General features: G+C 43.4%; 1 protein-coding gene across 2 annotated transcripts in view; it reads left to right on the top strand.

Annotated features, from left to right (window-relative positions):
* Window positions 1–3,474: 3,474 nt before the first annotated feature.
* The window catches only part of ccdc191 (coiled-coil domain containing 191), a 47,765-nt gene continuing 35,696 nt past the window's right edge, over window positions 3,475–15,543 (top strand). For both annotated transcript variants that reach the window (XM_068040485.1, XM_068040484.1), the window contains exons 1-3: window positions 3,475–3,556; window positions 8,191–8,229; window positions 8,343–8,484. In XM_068040485.1, the coding sequence (XP_067896586.1) occupies window positions 3,491–3,556; window positions 8,191–8,229; window positions 8,343–8,484 (247 nt within the window). In that variant the 5' untranslated portion in view covers window positions 3,475–3,490. The remainder of the gene's footprint in view (window positions 3,557–8,190; window positions 8,230–8,342; window positions 8,485–15,543) is intronic.

Here is a 15,543-nt window from a genome sequence, read left to right as displayed (position 1 = left end):
CTGAGGTTCTATCTGTCCCCGGTGTTGCGAAGGACGGGCCTGGTCACATTGCCGCGGAACGCTCCATGCAGTTGGACCGTGCTGTACCACCTATCCTTCGTGGAGCAGTTTCTGCGGGAAAACACCTTTGACCACCAATCCATCAGGCAGTGGTCTGCACGGAATGTCCTCAAGGCCCTACGGGAAAAGGAGACGGGGGATCCTGTTGGATGGTTCCCAGAGCAGACTGCCAAAGTCATTTGGCGGAATGCCTCATCACCAGAACTTTCAAACAAGCACCAAGATGTAGCTTGGCTGGTGGTGAGAAGGGCCCACCCCGTCAGATCCTTTCTGCACGCCCGAAGTCTCGCCCCCTCCGCGCAATGCCCCCATGGTGGCTGTGGTGGGGAAGAGACGGTTGCCCACCTCCTCCTGGAATGTGTCTTTGCAAAGCAGGTGTGGAAAGAGATGCAGTGGGTTTTATCGAGGTTCATCCCAAGCAGCTCTGTAACACAGGAGTCTGTGCTCTACGGGCTGTTCCCAGGGACGCACACCGAGACAAACATCAACTGCTGCTGGAGGACTATCAATTCGGTGAAAGACGCCCTTTGGTCTGCCCGAAACTTGCTGGTCTTCCAGCGCAAAGAGTTGTCCACCACCGAATGTTGCAGACTGGCACATTCCAAAGTCCAGGACTACGTGCTGAGGGACGCACTAAAGCTTGCGGGAGCCACAGTAAAGGCTCAATTGGGAAAGACCACAGTGTAAGGTCCCCCCACCAAGCTGAACTGAGGGGCTGGATCCATGGGAAACCCCTCAAACTGTATCAGATAAATTTTCATTTGCTGTAAAATGTAAAAATGTTAATGGCATGACAAATGAAATGGAAGGGTTGTGAGGCAACTCATGATTGTATTGAAGGAAACTGATCACCTTGGCACTGTTTGTAATTTTTGACTTGATGCTGTTTTAAACTGTTTGGGAATGTATTTTTTTACAGATTTTTATGAATAAAGTATATTTTTGAAATGAAAAAAAAATGGTTCGGAAGGGCCGGGGCATGCACCAAAACCTGGGAGGAGCGAGTAGCCAAGGTACAACACAAGCTGAGAATGTGGGAGCAGCGATCTCTCTCCATTATGGGTAAGAACCTGGTCATCAGGTGCAAGGCGCTCACATTGTTGCTGTACGTGGCGCAGGTCTGGCCCATACCCCACTCCTGCGCTGTGGCGGACACCCGAGCCATTTTCCGCTTCATCTGGGGATCTAAAATGGACCGGGTCCAGAGGGACACGATGTTCAAACCTCTGGATAAGGGCGGGAAAAATGTACCCAACGTGGCCCTCATCCTGATGACTACCTTCGTGTGCGGCTGCATCAAGCTGTGTGTAGACCTCCAGTACGCAAACTCCAAGTGTTTGTTTCGGAAGGAGGTTTTTTTAATTAAAGGAATTTTTACCTTATGCAGTAGCTTTGGATCACTTGCTCTCCCTCTTTCCAGCAGATTTCCTCTCATACACACCCCAATCTGTGCTGTGTCCCAAATGGTTCCTCCCTCCTCTCCCCCAGGCCCCTTTATAACCGAGCTAAGTTGCCTTTAAGGTTTTGGGGTTTGACATGATGGTTTATTAATCCTTAGTTCCTCCAAAACAGCTAGAAAGCTGGCGGCCAATAACCTGAGACTGTCACCGGGAAAAGCCCTGCAGTTGCCGCCCCACTCGGTGCAAACGTGGGACCAGTAGCTTCTTATTGGGGGTGTTTGAGGCCTACACCGGGTGTTTATGAAGCCTCCCCACCAACCTGCTGACTCCATTTCTCTCTGCCCATCCACCGGCTCCATTCCTCTCCTGCAATTGTTGTTTCTCATGCTGCGGATATGACACGACTGCCTCCATCCAGCAACGGCACCCGAACTGCGTGTGCTCCAGTCACTGCCCGGCACCGAGCATGCTCCAATAACAGCCAGCACCGAACATGCTGCAGTCACAGCCCAGCACCAAGCATGCTCCAGACACAGCCTGGCACCACCCATGCTCCAGGTCACAGCCTAGCACCGCTCAGGCTCCAGGCACAGCCTAGCACCGGCTATGCTCCAGGTCACAGCCCATGCTCCAGTCACAGCCTAGCACTGGCCATGCTCCATGTCACAGCCTAGCAACGCTCAGGCTCCAGGCACAGCCTAGCACCGGCTATGCTCCAGGTCACAGCCCAGCACAGCCCATGTTCCAGTGACAGCCCGGCACTGAGCATGCTCCAGTCAAAGCCCGAAACCAAGCATGCTCCAGTCACAGCCTGGCACTGAGCATGCTCCAGTCTCACAGCCCGACACCGAGCATGCTCTAATCACAGCCCGACACCGAGCATGCTCCAGGCACAGCCTGGCACGAGCATGCTCCAGTCAGAGCCCGACACCGAGCATGCTCTAGTCACAGCCTGGCACTGCCCATGCTCCAGGCACAGCCTGGCACGAGCATGCTCCAGGCACAGCCTGGCACGAGCATGCTCCAGTCAGAGCCCGACACCGAGCATGCTCTAGTCACAGCCCGACACCGAGCATGCTCCAGTCACTGCCTGGCACTGCCCATGCTCCAGGCACAGCCTGGCACGAGCATGCTCCAGTCAGAGCCCGACACCGAGCATGCTCTAGTCACAGCCCGACACCGAGCATGCTCCAGTCACTGCCTGGCACTGCCCATGCTCCAGGCACAGCCTGGCACGAGCATGCTCCAGTCAGAGCCCGACACCGAGCATGCTCTAGTCACAGCCTGGCACTTCCCATGCTCCAGTGACAGCCCGACACCGAGCATACTCCAGTCAGAGCCAGCAAGCTGCCCCACTGGAAGAGGTGGGTGCTGTCGATGATCCCGATCCTTTCTAATGACTTTCACTCATGGTAATTTTAGATGTTTTGCTCCAAGCCTTTAAACTTGTGTTTCAAAATAACCTAGCCGCTAGATTGTTTTAAAATCCAAGTTTAAAGGCTTGGAGCAAGATATCTAAAATTACCATGGTCCACAAAATGTTTACCACTGACACTGGTGTCCTTGTGTGAACACGTTGCCCAGTCCGGGTCAGGCGCATCTCTCTTTTTCTCTCCACAGATGCAGCCTGACCTGCTGAGTATTTGGAGCATGTTCTACCCTTGACCTTTTGACTCAGAGGTGAGAGTGCTACCACTGAACCGCGGCTGACACCTAAGTATTAATTACAATGAGAACTAGATTCTTCCCAATAGATTTCAAATTCCATTTTTCTTATGGATATCTTTCCAGATTAAATGTAATTTTTTTTGTTTTTAGTTTTGAGGCATCCAAACAGCCGTTGGTCGTTGTCATAGCGACAACTGATCCTGCAGCGCATGTGAGCGGATGGGCGCATTGACCTCCTGGGACTTGTAGTTGTTGACGTGCTTCCGCCATTGGGTGACAGCAGAGTTCCGGGAGCGGAGAACTACAACTCCCAGCGCACCGAGCACGGCTGAGTGTCGACCATGTTGGTGCAGGAGTTGGCGATGGAGTTCGGCAAGTCAGAGCTTTTCGGCTGGAAGAGGTTCACCAACAACAAACATGGACCCACGGTAGTTTAGCAGCACTCTTTTTTTCCCTCTTAGTAGCACACCAACTTTTAAAGAAATTGACGTGTTTGTAAACTCATTGTTTTTAATCAACAACTTCTTCCCAACCCTTTGGCATTTTTCCCGACCGTTACTGCTCCGCTCACCATGTTATGACCCGATAGCAATACAGCTCTCCTCTCTCACATTCCTTCTGTTGGTCTTTCCTACCCATTTGTCGCCTCTTTCCATCCAGGCTCAGTCTCAGTGGGTGTAAAAGATCCATGGCACTATATCCAAAAAGTGTTGTGGCGTTCTTTGTAGTGCCCTGGCCAATATTTAAACCTCAGCTAACATCACTAAAACAGATCAAATTGAGCAAATTAACTACTGTGTTTCCTACATCACAACAGTGACTCCACTCTGAAGGTACTTCATTGCTGTAAAGATTTTTGGGACAGCTTGAGCGTGTAAATAGTATATAAATGCAAGTATCTCTTCATTCTGTGCCTGTCAAAAACTGTTTTTTCCTCTCTCTATATGTCTTTTCTTTCTTTCCCTTTTTCTGCTATTGCCTTTTCCATCTCATCTCCCACAGAGATCTGATAGAAGACTTGGGGTTCTGACGACTGATTGCTGTAGAAATAATCTCATTCCTGCCTCGTTATGAATGACAGAATGCGGCTATGGAGGTTATAGGGCAGTCCAAGAGCAAGAGGCAGAGATAGATGAGGGGCCTGGTTTGTGCTATACACTGGATCAAAGCGTGTTTCAGGTTGTTGTCACAATGGATCTGGAGCCATGACTTGAATCCAAGCTGCCACATCTGGGATAAAAACAAGAAATGCTGGAACCACTCAGCAGGTCTGGCAACATCTGTGGAAAGAGAAGCAGAGTTAACGTTTCGGGTCAGTGACCCTTCTTCGGAACTAGCAAATATTAGAAATGTCAAAGGTTATAAGCAAGTGAGCCGGGGGTGGGGCAAGAGATAACAAAGGAGAAGGTGTAGATTGGACAAGGCCACATAGCTGACCAAGAGGTCATGGAGCAAAGGCAAACAATATGTTTGCCACATCTGGGTGTTTATACAAGATGTTCAGGCAAGAGAGAAACTGGTTGTGAGGCAGAGTCATGGGTGGCTCAAGTAATGCAGCACAGGTGGGTTGGAAACAGAACACTTGGAACTGACTGGTACCTGGTTACAGTCACATGGTTATTACAGACTATTTAAGTGACTCAAAATGGACAGCTATCTGATGAACAAATGTCTTTTCCATTATTTGAATAGGATTGTAAGTGATTATATATAAGTATTGGAGCATAATAATTACTTAGAACAGTAGCACTGTAGGGAACAGTTAAAACTATTAGTTTACCACTGTTATGGTTCATGTGTTTTACATCTTTTTCTCGTGCAAATGCATTAAAGATTTCCAGAAATAGACCACATCTCATAATTTGAAATCTGCACCTATATTCTCTGTGTACCGAGGTAGTGTAGCTTAAGTCTAATAATTAATCCTCATCATGCTAAATTGCTGACTGGATGTCCACTATGTCTCTTGTCAATGCTTCTTTGTACAAGTAGAATTACTGACCAGATTTAAGTTATTCATAGAAGCAAAATAGAGATAAAATACAAATTAATTTTAAAGTACCAGGAAAACAGTCCATAAGTAGTTCATTTATGCAGTGCTTTTACAATAAAAAAAAAATGTTCCAAAGCACTTTACAAATGGTAGGGAAGACCGATGCTGTGTGATGAGGGGACATGCCTGAAAGCTTCCTCAAAATGATGGGTTTTGAGGAAGATTTTGAAAGAGAGAGAGGAGAAGCAAAGGATTTAGGGAGGGAGTTGAAGAAAGTGCCATAATCCATGGAACAAAATAAAGGGACACACACAAAGGCTAGAGTCAAGAATGAAAGGTGCAGGAGGGGATATAAGCTTGGAGGGATTGCAGGGATGGAATGGGCAAGCCGTGGAGGGATTATAGGATGAGAAGTTTGAATCTAATACCTTTAGGGATAGAGAGCCAGTGCTGGTCAGTGCGAATTGGGGTGATGGGCAAGCGATCCAGATACAGGTGACTTTTTTGGACAAGTTGAAATTTGTAGAGGAAAGGGAGGCCAACAAAGAATGCATTTGAACACATCACATTTAGAGTTGACAAAAACACAGATAATGGTTTCAGTCGCAGAGAAGTAAAGTAGGAGCAGAGACCAGCAACCTTTTGCAAATGGTAATAGCTGGTCTTGGTAATGAATAAGATGTGTGGTTTGAAGCTCAGAACTTGAGTCAAACAACATGCCAAGGCTTCAGGTGGTCTGATTCAATCTGTGAATGTCCAGGAAGGGGGCATATGTCAGAAGCAAGTGCATGGATTTATTTGGAGATCAAGACCACTGGTCTGGTCTTCCTGATGTTCAGTTGGAGGATACATGATGTTGGTCAGGCTGTCTGACAGCTCTGAGTTGGTATGGCTTGAAAGAGGTAGAGCAGATGTTGCCAGAAAACATATGGAAGCTCAGTCTTTTGGTTCAGGGCCATCTCCCTTTGTGAGGATGTGAGATAACGTAGATTTCATTACTTATTTTCAACACCTTCACAACAAGAAAGTCACCAATATGCCAGAAACACAACATTCTTTGAAAGACACTTTCCTCCTTGTGGTTGGGATCACCCATCAAGCTTCATTAAATTAAACATTAAAGCAACAGGCAGTTGGAATCTGCATATGGACTTGCCAGGAGATCAGAAGAAAAAACAGATAACTGTTACCTCTCTTTGAAGAATCCTTGCTATTGAAAAGCAAAAGCCTATATGAAGTGGAACTCTTGCCTTCTGTATTTTTACAAAACCCTGAATATTTGCAGAAACCTTCCATCTTCAAATGAACTTGGCATCGAACGTGTTGGAACTAAAACTCTATTGCTGCACACCTGATGGTAGACCTATGTGAAGCCTTCTGCAGTTGAATTTCTTTGAACGCCTACCCAAACAGACTGTTCATCAACCTCGCCTGGAAAAATTCCTAGTGGCAGCCAACTATTCGACTTTGGGACACCTTGCCAAAACAACAGACTTCCATATTCAGTATAAGTTTTTTTTATTCATTCTATTTCTTTGTAACAGCTATAAACAAAAATCCCTTTTTACCCATTAACTGGTTTTTGGATGGATGCAAGTGTGTGTGAGGGCTAGGATAATAATACGGGGCTTTACTATCTCAATTCACATAGATATTTACTTCATTATTGGTTAAGACTTGATTTATAATAAATGGATAATTTTTTTGTTTATTAAAGAAACCTGGTTGGTGTGCTTTATTCTGGGGACAAATAAAGTATATAATTGGTTGTTTGGGAAGATTTATTGATATGTTGTGACCTGTGGAGAAGTGGGACTGAATTAACTGCAATCCTCCCGCTTCAGTTGAAACAATAGTAACACCAATCCTAAAACACAATTTATCGTGAAGTTTAGTTTTTAAAAAAAATTTTCATGGGATGTGGGCATCGCTGGCAAGACCAGCATTTGTTGCCTATCCCTAATTGCCTTGACAACTGACTGCTAGGCCATTTCAGAGGGAAGTTAAGAGTCAACCACATTGCTATAGGTCTGGAGTGACATGTAGGCCAGACCAGGTAAGGAAAGCAGATTTCCTTCCCTAAAGGACGTTAGTGAACCAGATGGGTTTTTACGACAATGATATTTCATGACACTATTACTGAGACTAGTTCTCAATTCCAGATTTTTATTAATTAATTGAATTTAAATTCACCAACTGCCATGTGGGATTTGAACCAGTATACCCAGAGCATTAGCCTGAGTCTCCAGATTACTAGTTCAGTGACATTATCACTACACCTACGTCTCCCCAGTAGTTTGCTTAGCTAGGCCAAAATAAATACTTCTAGAAATTAATTCACAAATGCTAGACCATCGTTCAAACCAGCACTGCTGACACATGGTCTGAAAGCACATCCATCAGTACAAGTTGAAATTACAAGATTCAATTACAATTTACAATGAATTCAATTGCTTCAAGGGTACAGATGAATATTTAACATACGGCATTCTTAATCTAACAATAATGAAGACTGCATGCATTTCAGCCAGCTACAGGGAGAATGAAAGTAAATAAGTGTGATTGAAATTGATTGAAAAACACCTATGCAGATTCCGGAATGGAGACAGCTGGTGTACGTTCTGCCAGGAACTTCACGATTAGAGGGCTTGAATTAAATGAAACCTGGTATGAGTATTTTAACCAAGTGCTTTAAATTTTCAGATTATTGTGCCAAAGAAGATGATGGATCATAAATATGGTTTTGGTGATTCAGTTCCTCTTGCACTCATAGCAACACATCAGAGCTATCCAAAATCCAGGATTGCATTACGTGTAAAGAATGTTCATGTGAATGTGCAGGGCTATATTTTAATCTGTTAACATTTGATCTGGGATAGGTTACCTTAAATATAAATGTAGTTCTAAAATATTACAACTTTGACTTAATGGAGTCTTTCACTTCACAAAATTTGGCATTTGTAAACTAAAATTAATTACAAAAGGGTTAAAATACACTTTCTTTGTAGTATATGTAAATTTTATAAATTATTATACAGATATTGACAATGCTATTCTGTTTATCTGTAGCCAAACATGGATCCTGATGATATCCAAAATTGGATTAAAGTGAGTATGAGAAGCTGAATACATGATAGCAGATAAGTTTAATGAGTTACTTAAATCATTGGAAAAAATGTTCTGCAGACAATATTAGTTGAATAATGCATTGTTGTTAATAGAGAGTGGAACGAGCATCTGAATGTGCTGTAGCAGAAGTATTTCCTTCAAAAAAGTCAAAAATATATCCAAAAGCCAATGGATATGTTATGGCCATGGAGACAATTGATCAGCTTCATGATCATGATGATGCCTATGCTGAAGGTAAGGTCACCCTTGATTGTATAGCTCTGTGATGATCCTCACACTACTCGGGTAAATCAAAGAAGGTGAGATGGTTTTGTAAAGTACTTCTTTACAGCTCCAATTTTTAAGGATCCATCAGTTATATGGGGCCTTGCTAAGGGTGAGGTAAAACCACAAATTCACATAATGCAGTCTGCACACACAATCTGAAGCACACTACATTTTATGCCCCAAAAATGCTAGGTGTTTAGAGGCTTTGGACCAGCGCAAGTGTCACCAAAGCTGCAAAAAGGATATGAATTGGCCCCATGTTCGATTTAACAGCTTTCTCACCAATAGCACTATTAGGTAGTGGTTCAGAATGTGGATGACTTGCCCTATCGGAGTACACTTCTAAGTGGTGGATAACACTTTATAAATTGTTGGTTGGAATGCTAATTTCCTTTTGCTTGTAATGTTGCTTTATTTACATTTTCATTGGTGCATTAATTTTTGTGTCGGCCTAATTTTTTGCATTCCAAGCCTTTTATTTTCAACTTATTTTCTTTAAACTGTCTTACTCCCAGCTGGTACTGGGTGAGATGGAAATTCCTTTAGGAGTTCCAATGGTGCCCTTCGATTTGGAAGAGAAGTTCTTGAAGGGAGAAAATGGATGTGACCATGCTACACACTATGGGCTGACACCCCAGGTGTCAGGGTCTGTGGCAGAGGGGGCCTGAAGATCACTCCCGAGGAGGCCCGCCCCCGATGTCTTGAGGGCCCTGCCCGATCTTCCCGGAGGCAGAGAGGCATCGTGGCAGCCCCCACACCCCCCACCGCTGCTTGGCGACGGGTCTAGTATTTACATATTTAAATAAATTTAAATACCTGGCATAATTGCAAGCCCACTGCCACCTCCAGTCCCGGTCTGATCTTTGTGCCGCTGGCCGGCACTCCCGCACCTTCCAATCCCCGTCCAGGGAATTGAGGCACCACACTGGTTGGGAGGGGGAACAGGTCATTTTTCCTGTGTAGGAGGTGGGGGGAAGCAGCGATAAAGGTTCCTCATTGGTGGAGGGGATGGTGGGAAGGGGTAAATTTGATAGTCTTTGCACTTTGAGGGGGGGAAAGGTCAATTGGAAATGCAAGTGTTTTGGGATGGAGAAGGAACGTGTCTAATATTGCGGGTGTTGGGGGGAGGGGGGGTTGGTGGGAGAGGTCCAGAAATACCAGTTTTAATTGTTTATAAAAATGTTTAGTGATTTCTTTAAAAATCCCAGAAGGGCTCCAAGCCCTTTAACAATGGCATCAGCACCTGCACACAGGCAGCTGACATCATTGCCAGTGACGGACAGGCTGCCCCCCCCAAGTGATCGAGGGGGTGGACCGCCCCGTCCATTCAAATGAGACGCTACACTGAAGATTTCAGCAGCTCACCAACATGCGGCCGGTGTGGGCCAGGCACTTAGCTTCTCCAGTTCCCCTTGAAGCGTCTTTGCATCCTCCTCACAACTCAAACTTCCACCTAGTTTTGTGTCATCTGCAAACTTGGAAAATTACGTTTAATCCCACATCCAAATCATTGATAAAGATTGTGCCGACCTCAGTGGCGGCAGAACAAGATTCCAACCTATAATTTAACCTTCGGATCTGCATTTAATGGCCCACTTCTTTCTGGGCCTGTTAAAAGAGACCCATCTCTGGGGCTTACACTTCACAAAGGTAGCTCTACAAGTTTGTGAAAGCAAATCTGCAGATAGCTCTTTCTGCAGGCATAAAGTTCACTACTGTGTTAAATTTTGGCACCAGCAAATCTTTTCAGCAGCTTATGACTGTGGACGCCCACTGATGCATCAAACAAGTGATAGATGCCTTACTTTTAAGGAGCAAGATATTCATCACTTTCAATGGAAAAGAAGCATGAGCTCAATAGGGCACAAAACATTTCCTGCGTGGGAAAGGTCCCAGGAGGGCAGAGCATTGTTAATGTCATCCATGTACTGTGCAGACAGTTAAACGTGGCACCATTTCCTGATGAGCAAGGTGGACTTCAGTTGAAGGGTCCAGAAGTGCCACCTATCTCATGTGACGCCATGTCCATTATGCTTCCATCAAACGGGCAAAGGAGTACTATGTTACTGCAACATTTGCCTATCAGACTCAGTTTCATGTCTCTTTGTTGCATTTCCTTTCATTTAATTTTTACCAGAAGCTTCTACTACCCCCAGTCCTGGCATTTAATGTCAACTATTTAAAATTAATTTTGACCCTTTATAAGGACTGCAACGATATTTTGCTCAAACTCAGCCACTTATGTTTACACGGGCACATGCCTTTAAATTTGAACTGCGACCCAGATTTTCTTCATCCTTCATTAGGCTATCAGCTGATGCTAGGCCAAAGCTGAGCTGTAAGATTCTGCTAATTATTCAAATGACATGACCATTAGATTGCAGGCATTCAATTCAGTGCACTCTCACCTAGCCATGGCTAGCCAGATTTTAACAGTACCGCAAAGTTGGATTTTGATGTTTGTTACTAAAATTACTGTAGCTCTTTGAACAAAGATAATGGGCCCGATTTTGTAGTGAGTGGCGAATAATTAGTGCCAACTGTTCATTACACTTGGCATTTCCCCATAGACTTTCTGTGGGCTTTTGCTCTGGAAGTTCCTCTCAACTAACCATGGAAAAAGCATAAGAAATAGGGGCGGGTGTAGACCATTCTGCCCTTTGAGCCCACTCTGCTATTCGATGAGATCAGGGCTGATCATCTACTTCAACACTATTTTCCTGCACTATCCCCGTATCCCTTGTTTTTAATGCGTAGAAATCTATCGATCTCAGTCTTGAACATACTCAGCGACTGAGCCTCCAAAGCCCTTTAGGGCAAAGAATTTCTAAGATTCACCACCATCTGAGTGAATAAATTTTTCCTCGTCTCAGTCCCAAGTGGCCTGCCCATTATTCTGAGACTGTGTCCTCCAGTTCTCAGCTCCCCAGCCAGGGGAAACATCTTTCCTGCATCTGCCCTGTCGATACCTGTAAGAGTTTTGTATGTTTGAATGAGATCACCTCTCATTCTTCTAAACTCCAGAGAATAAATGCCCAATCTATTTAATCTTTCCTCATCAAACCAATTCCTGGGATGGACGAATTGTCCGGTGAACCTCCCTTGCACTCTCTCTAAGGAGACCAGAACTGCACATAATACTCCAGGTGCGGTCTCACTAAGGCTCTATATAATTGCAGTAAGACATCTTTACTCAAATCTTGTAATAAAGGCCAACATAGCATTTGCCTTCTTCATTGCTTGCTGTACCTGTGTGTTAGTTTTCAGTGACTCATGAATAAGGACACCCAAGTCCCTTTGAAGTTCAGCACTTCCCAGCCTCTCACCATTTAAGAAATACTCTGTCTTTCTGTTTCTCCTACCAAAGTGGATAACCTCACATTTCTCCACATTGTATTCCATCTGCCAAATTTTTGCCCATGCGCTTAGCCTCTCCAATTCCCCTTGAAGCGTCCTCACAACTCAAACTTCCACCTAGTTTTGTGTCTCCTGCAAACTTGGAAATATTATGTTTAATATTCACATCCAAATCATTGATATAGATTGTGAATAGCTGGGGCCCAAGCACTGATCCTAGCGGTACCCCACGAGTCGCAGCCTGCCAACCTGAAAATTACCCATTTATTCCTGCTCTCTGTTTTCTATCCGTTAACCAGTTCTCAATCCATGCCAGTATATTCCCCCAATCCCATGTACTCTAATTTTGTTTACTAATCTCTTTTGTGGGACGTTATCAAAAGCTTTCTGAATATCTAAATATACCGCATCCACTGGTTCCCCCTTATCTATTCTGCTAGTTACATCCTCAAAAAAAACTCCCACAGGTTTGTTAAACATGATTTCCCTTTCATAAATCCATGTTGACTCTGCCCAATCCTACCATTATTTTCTAAGTGTCCTGTTATTCTATTCTTTATTATAGGCATAGAAAGCAAAATAAAGTGAGAAAAAAAAGATTTGATTAAGAGAGAAAGGTAAAAGAATGAAAAAGTTGACATTCCACATTTGAAGTTAATTTTCGGTGCCAGGAAGTGTTTGCCAATAATTAAGATTTATCACGCAGTTAAAAGGGTGCTTACAATGGAATGGACTAGCCCTAACTTTTTCTGGTGAGTTTGTATTTATATATCAGGTAGGTACAGAAAGCTCACAGCTTTCAATGTATTTGACAGACAGGGCGATAACATTACAAAAAGCAAAATACTGCAGATGCTGTAAATCTAAAATAAAACAGAAAATGCTGGAAATGCTCAGCAGGTCTGGCAGCATCTGTGGAGAGAGTAACAGAGTTAACATTTAGGTTGATGACCTTTCAGATATCATTATTGTGCTGTTTTTGGAGGAGCAGGGCATCTCTGACAGAAACTTCCTGATTTATGCATTTATCTGCGCATGTGCGGTTGCTGGAAGTTGCTATCTGATTTACACAATAATGGTGAACACCATTAATTTCATTGCAAAATCTGGCCCATTATTGACAAACAGCACATTGTTTTTCAAAATTGTGAAATATTCAAACTGTTATTGAATTTGGCAAACATTTAAATTTAAATTGTTTATCAAAATGGATTAAACCAGGGTTTTTACTGGAATTATTGAATTTGGAAGGTACTATTGATTGCAGTAACAAATTGTGGGTGATGTAACATGACTTTTCAATAACATTAACATTGAAACATTCAATAGAACTTGGGAGAATATACAAGAGTTTCCCACACTTTATAGGTTACATATTCCACAGGGCAGCAGGAGGCTATTTGGCCCAACATGCTGTATTAGCGCTCTCAATGCACTATCCATTTAGGCCCATTCAACTAAAAGAAAATTCTTCAGTCCACTTTGCTTTTAGGAAAGAAAAAGAAAGAAAGGAACTTGCATTTATATAGCACCTTTCACATCCTCAGGCCATCCCAAAGCACTTCACAGTCAATTAGTTATTTTTAAATGCAGCTTCCAGTTTGCATATATCCAAGAGTCATAAACAGAAAACTAGATAAATGACCAGTTAATCAGTTTTGGTTGTGTTGGTTGAGGGATAAATGATGGCCATTAAAAGCTATTATGGGATCTGCTACCATCACTTTTTCTCTCCCCAACTTTTCCAAAAATATCTTGAGTCTGTTCTCATGCTCATGGCAGAGTTAGACAAATCTGTTGGAGTTTTTGAGGATGTTACTTGTAGCTTAGATAAAGGAGAACCAGTGGATGTGGTGTATTTGGATTTTCAGAAGGCTTTTGATAAAGTCCCATACAGGAAGTTAGTAAACAAAATTAAAGCACATGGGATTGAGGGTAATATACTGGTATGGATTGAGAATTGGTTAACAGAGAGAAGGAATAAATAGATCATCCTCAGGATGGCAGGCTGGTACTACTGGGGTACTGCAAGTATCAGTGCTGAGGCCACAGATGTTCATAATCTATATAAATGATTTGGATGTGGGGACCAAATGTAATATTTCCAAATTTGCTGATGACACAAAACTAGGAGGGGAATATAAATTGTGAGGAGGATGCAAGGAGGCTTCAAGGGGACCTGGACAGGCTAAGTGAATGACACAAGGACATGGCAGATGGAATATAATGTGAATAAGTGTGAAGTGATTCTGCTTTTTCTCTACCAAAGTGGAAGACAGAGTATTTCTTAAATGGTGAGAGGTTGGGAAGTGTTGACCTAAGGGACCTGGGTGTCCTTGTTCATGAGTCACTAAAAGCTAGTATGCAGGTGCAGCAAGCAATTAGGAAGGCAAATGGTATGTTGGCCTTCATTGCAAGGGGTTTTGTCTACAGGAGTAAAGAACTCTTGCTGCAATTGTATTGAGCTTTGGTGAGACCGCACCCTGGAGTATTGTGTGCAGTTTTGATCTCCTCATTTAAGGAAGTATGTACTTGCCATAGAGGGAGTGCAAAGGAGGTTCACCAGACTAATCCCTGGGATGGAGGGATTGTTTTATGAGGAGAGATTGGGAAACTGGGCCTGTATTCTCCAGAGATTCGAAGAATGGGAAGTGTTTTCATTGAAACTTATAAAATTCTTACAGGGCGTGACAGGGTGGATGTAGATAGGATGTTTTCCCTGGCTGGTGAGTCTAGAACCAGGGGACATAGTCTCAGAATAAGGGGTTGGCCATTTAAGATTGAGATTAGGAGGAATTTCTCCACTCCCAGGTGAATGTTTGGAATTCTCTATGCCAGACAGCTGTGGAAGCTCAATCATTGAGCATATTCAAGACAAAAATCAATAGATTTCTGGATACTAATGACATTCAGGGATATGGAGATAGTGTGGGAAAGTGGCATTGAGGTAGATGATCAGCCATGATCTTATTGAATGGCAGAGCAGGCTTGATGGGCTGAATGGCCTACTCCTGCTCCTATGTTCCTAACTGCAGTGATGGAGAAACAAAAATAAACAGGTGAGTTATAAAAAAAAAACAAAAGACTGGTACACTTGCCTTCAACAAGATGGAGTTCAAAGTCACATGACATCCACCTTCTCCTGCACTGAAATACATATTCATGTCTGCTAGAACTAAAACTCGTTAATTCCGTCTACATTGAAATTGTAAACAGATCATCACACATGGATGTGAGCTAGCCACAAAATTAACTAAAACAAAGTCACTCGTAGACACCCCGTCTTCAGCTACAATCACAACAATAAAGTGTGAAAATATTTCATCTTATCAAATAGACTGCATTCAGAAGCTATTGTATAACTCCTCAGGAACTGAAACCTTAATCACATAGGTGAAACTAACACTTACGGAGTTTTACCTTTTAAAGGTAGCTTTTTTGGAGAACAAAGAGGACATCAGCCAGAAAGCTCCAGCCACTGAGAGAACATTGAAAGCCATCTTTAACTCCAGCACAAGGCTGAGGGAGAAAACGATTTCCATCTAAAACAGTTGAACCCTGCTGAGACGAGTTTGCAACCAATTGCAGCAGAGATATAAGAAGGCAGCTTTTAAACAATTCCTCCACCTGTGAAAATTGAATTAATAAATACAGGTACCATCTTCAAAC

Source organism: Heterodontus francisci, chromosome 10 (assembly GCF_036365525.1).
Source record: "Heterodontus francisci isolate sHetFra1 chromosome 10, sHetFra1.hap1, whole genome shotgun sequence".
In the NCBI taxonomy this organism is placed as follows: domain Eukaryota; kingdom Metazoa; phylum Chordata; class Chondrichthyes; order Heterodontiformes; family Heterodontidae; genus Heterodontus; species Heterodontus francisci.
This window is presented reverse-complemented; position numbering and strand designations above follow the sequence as displayed.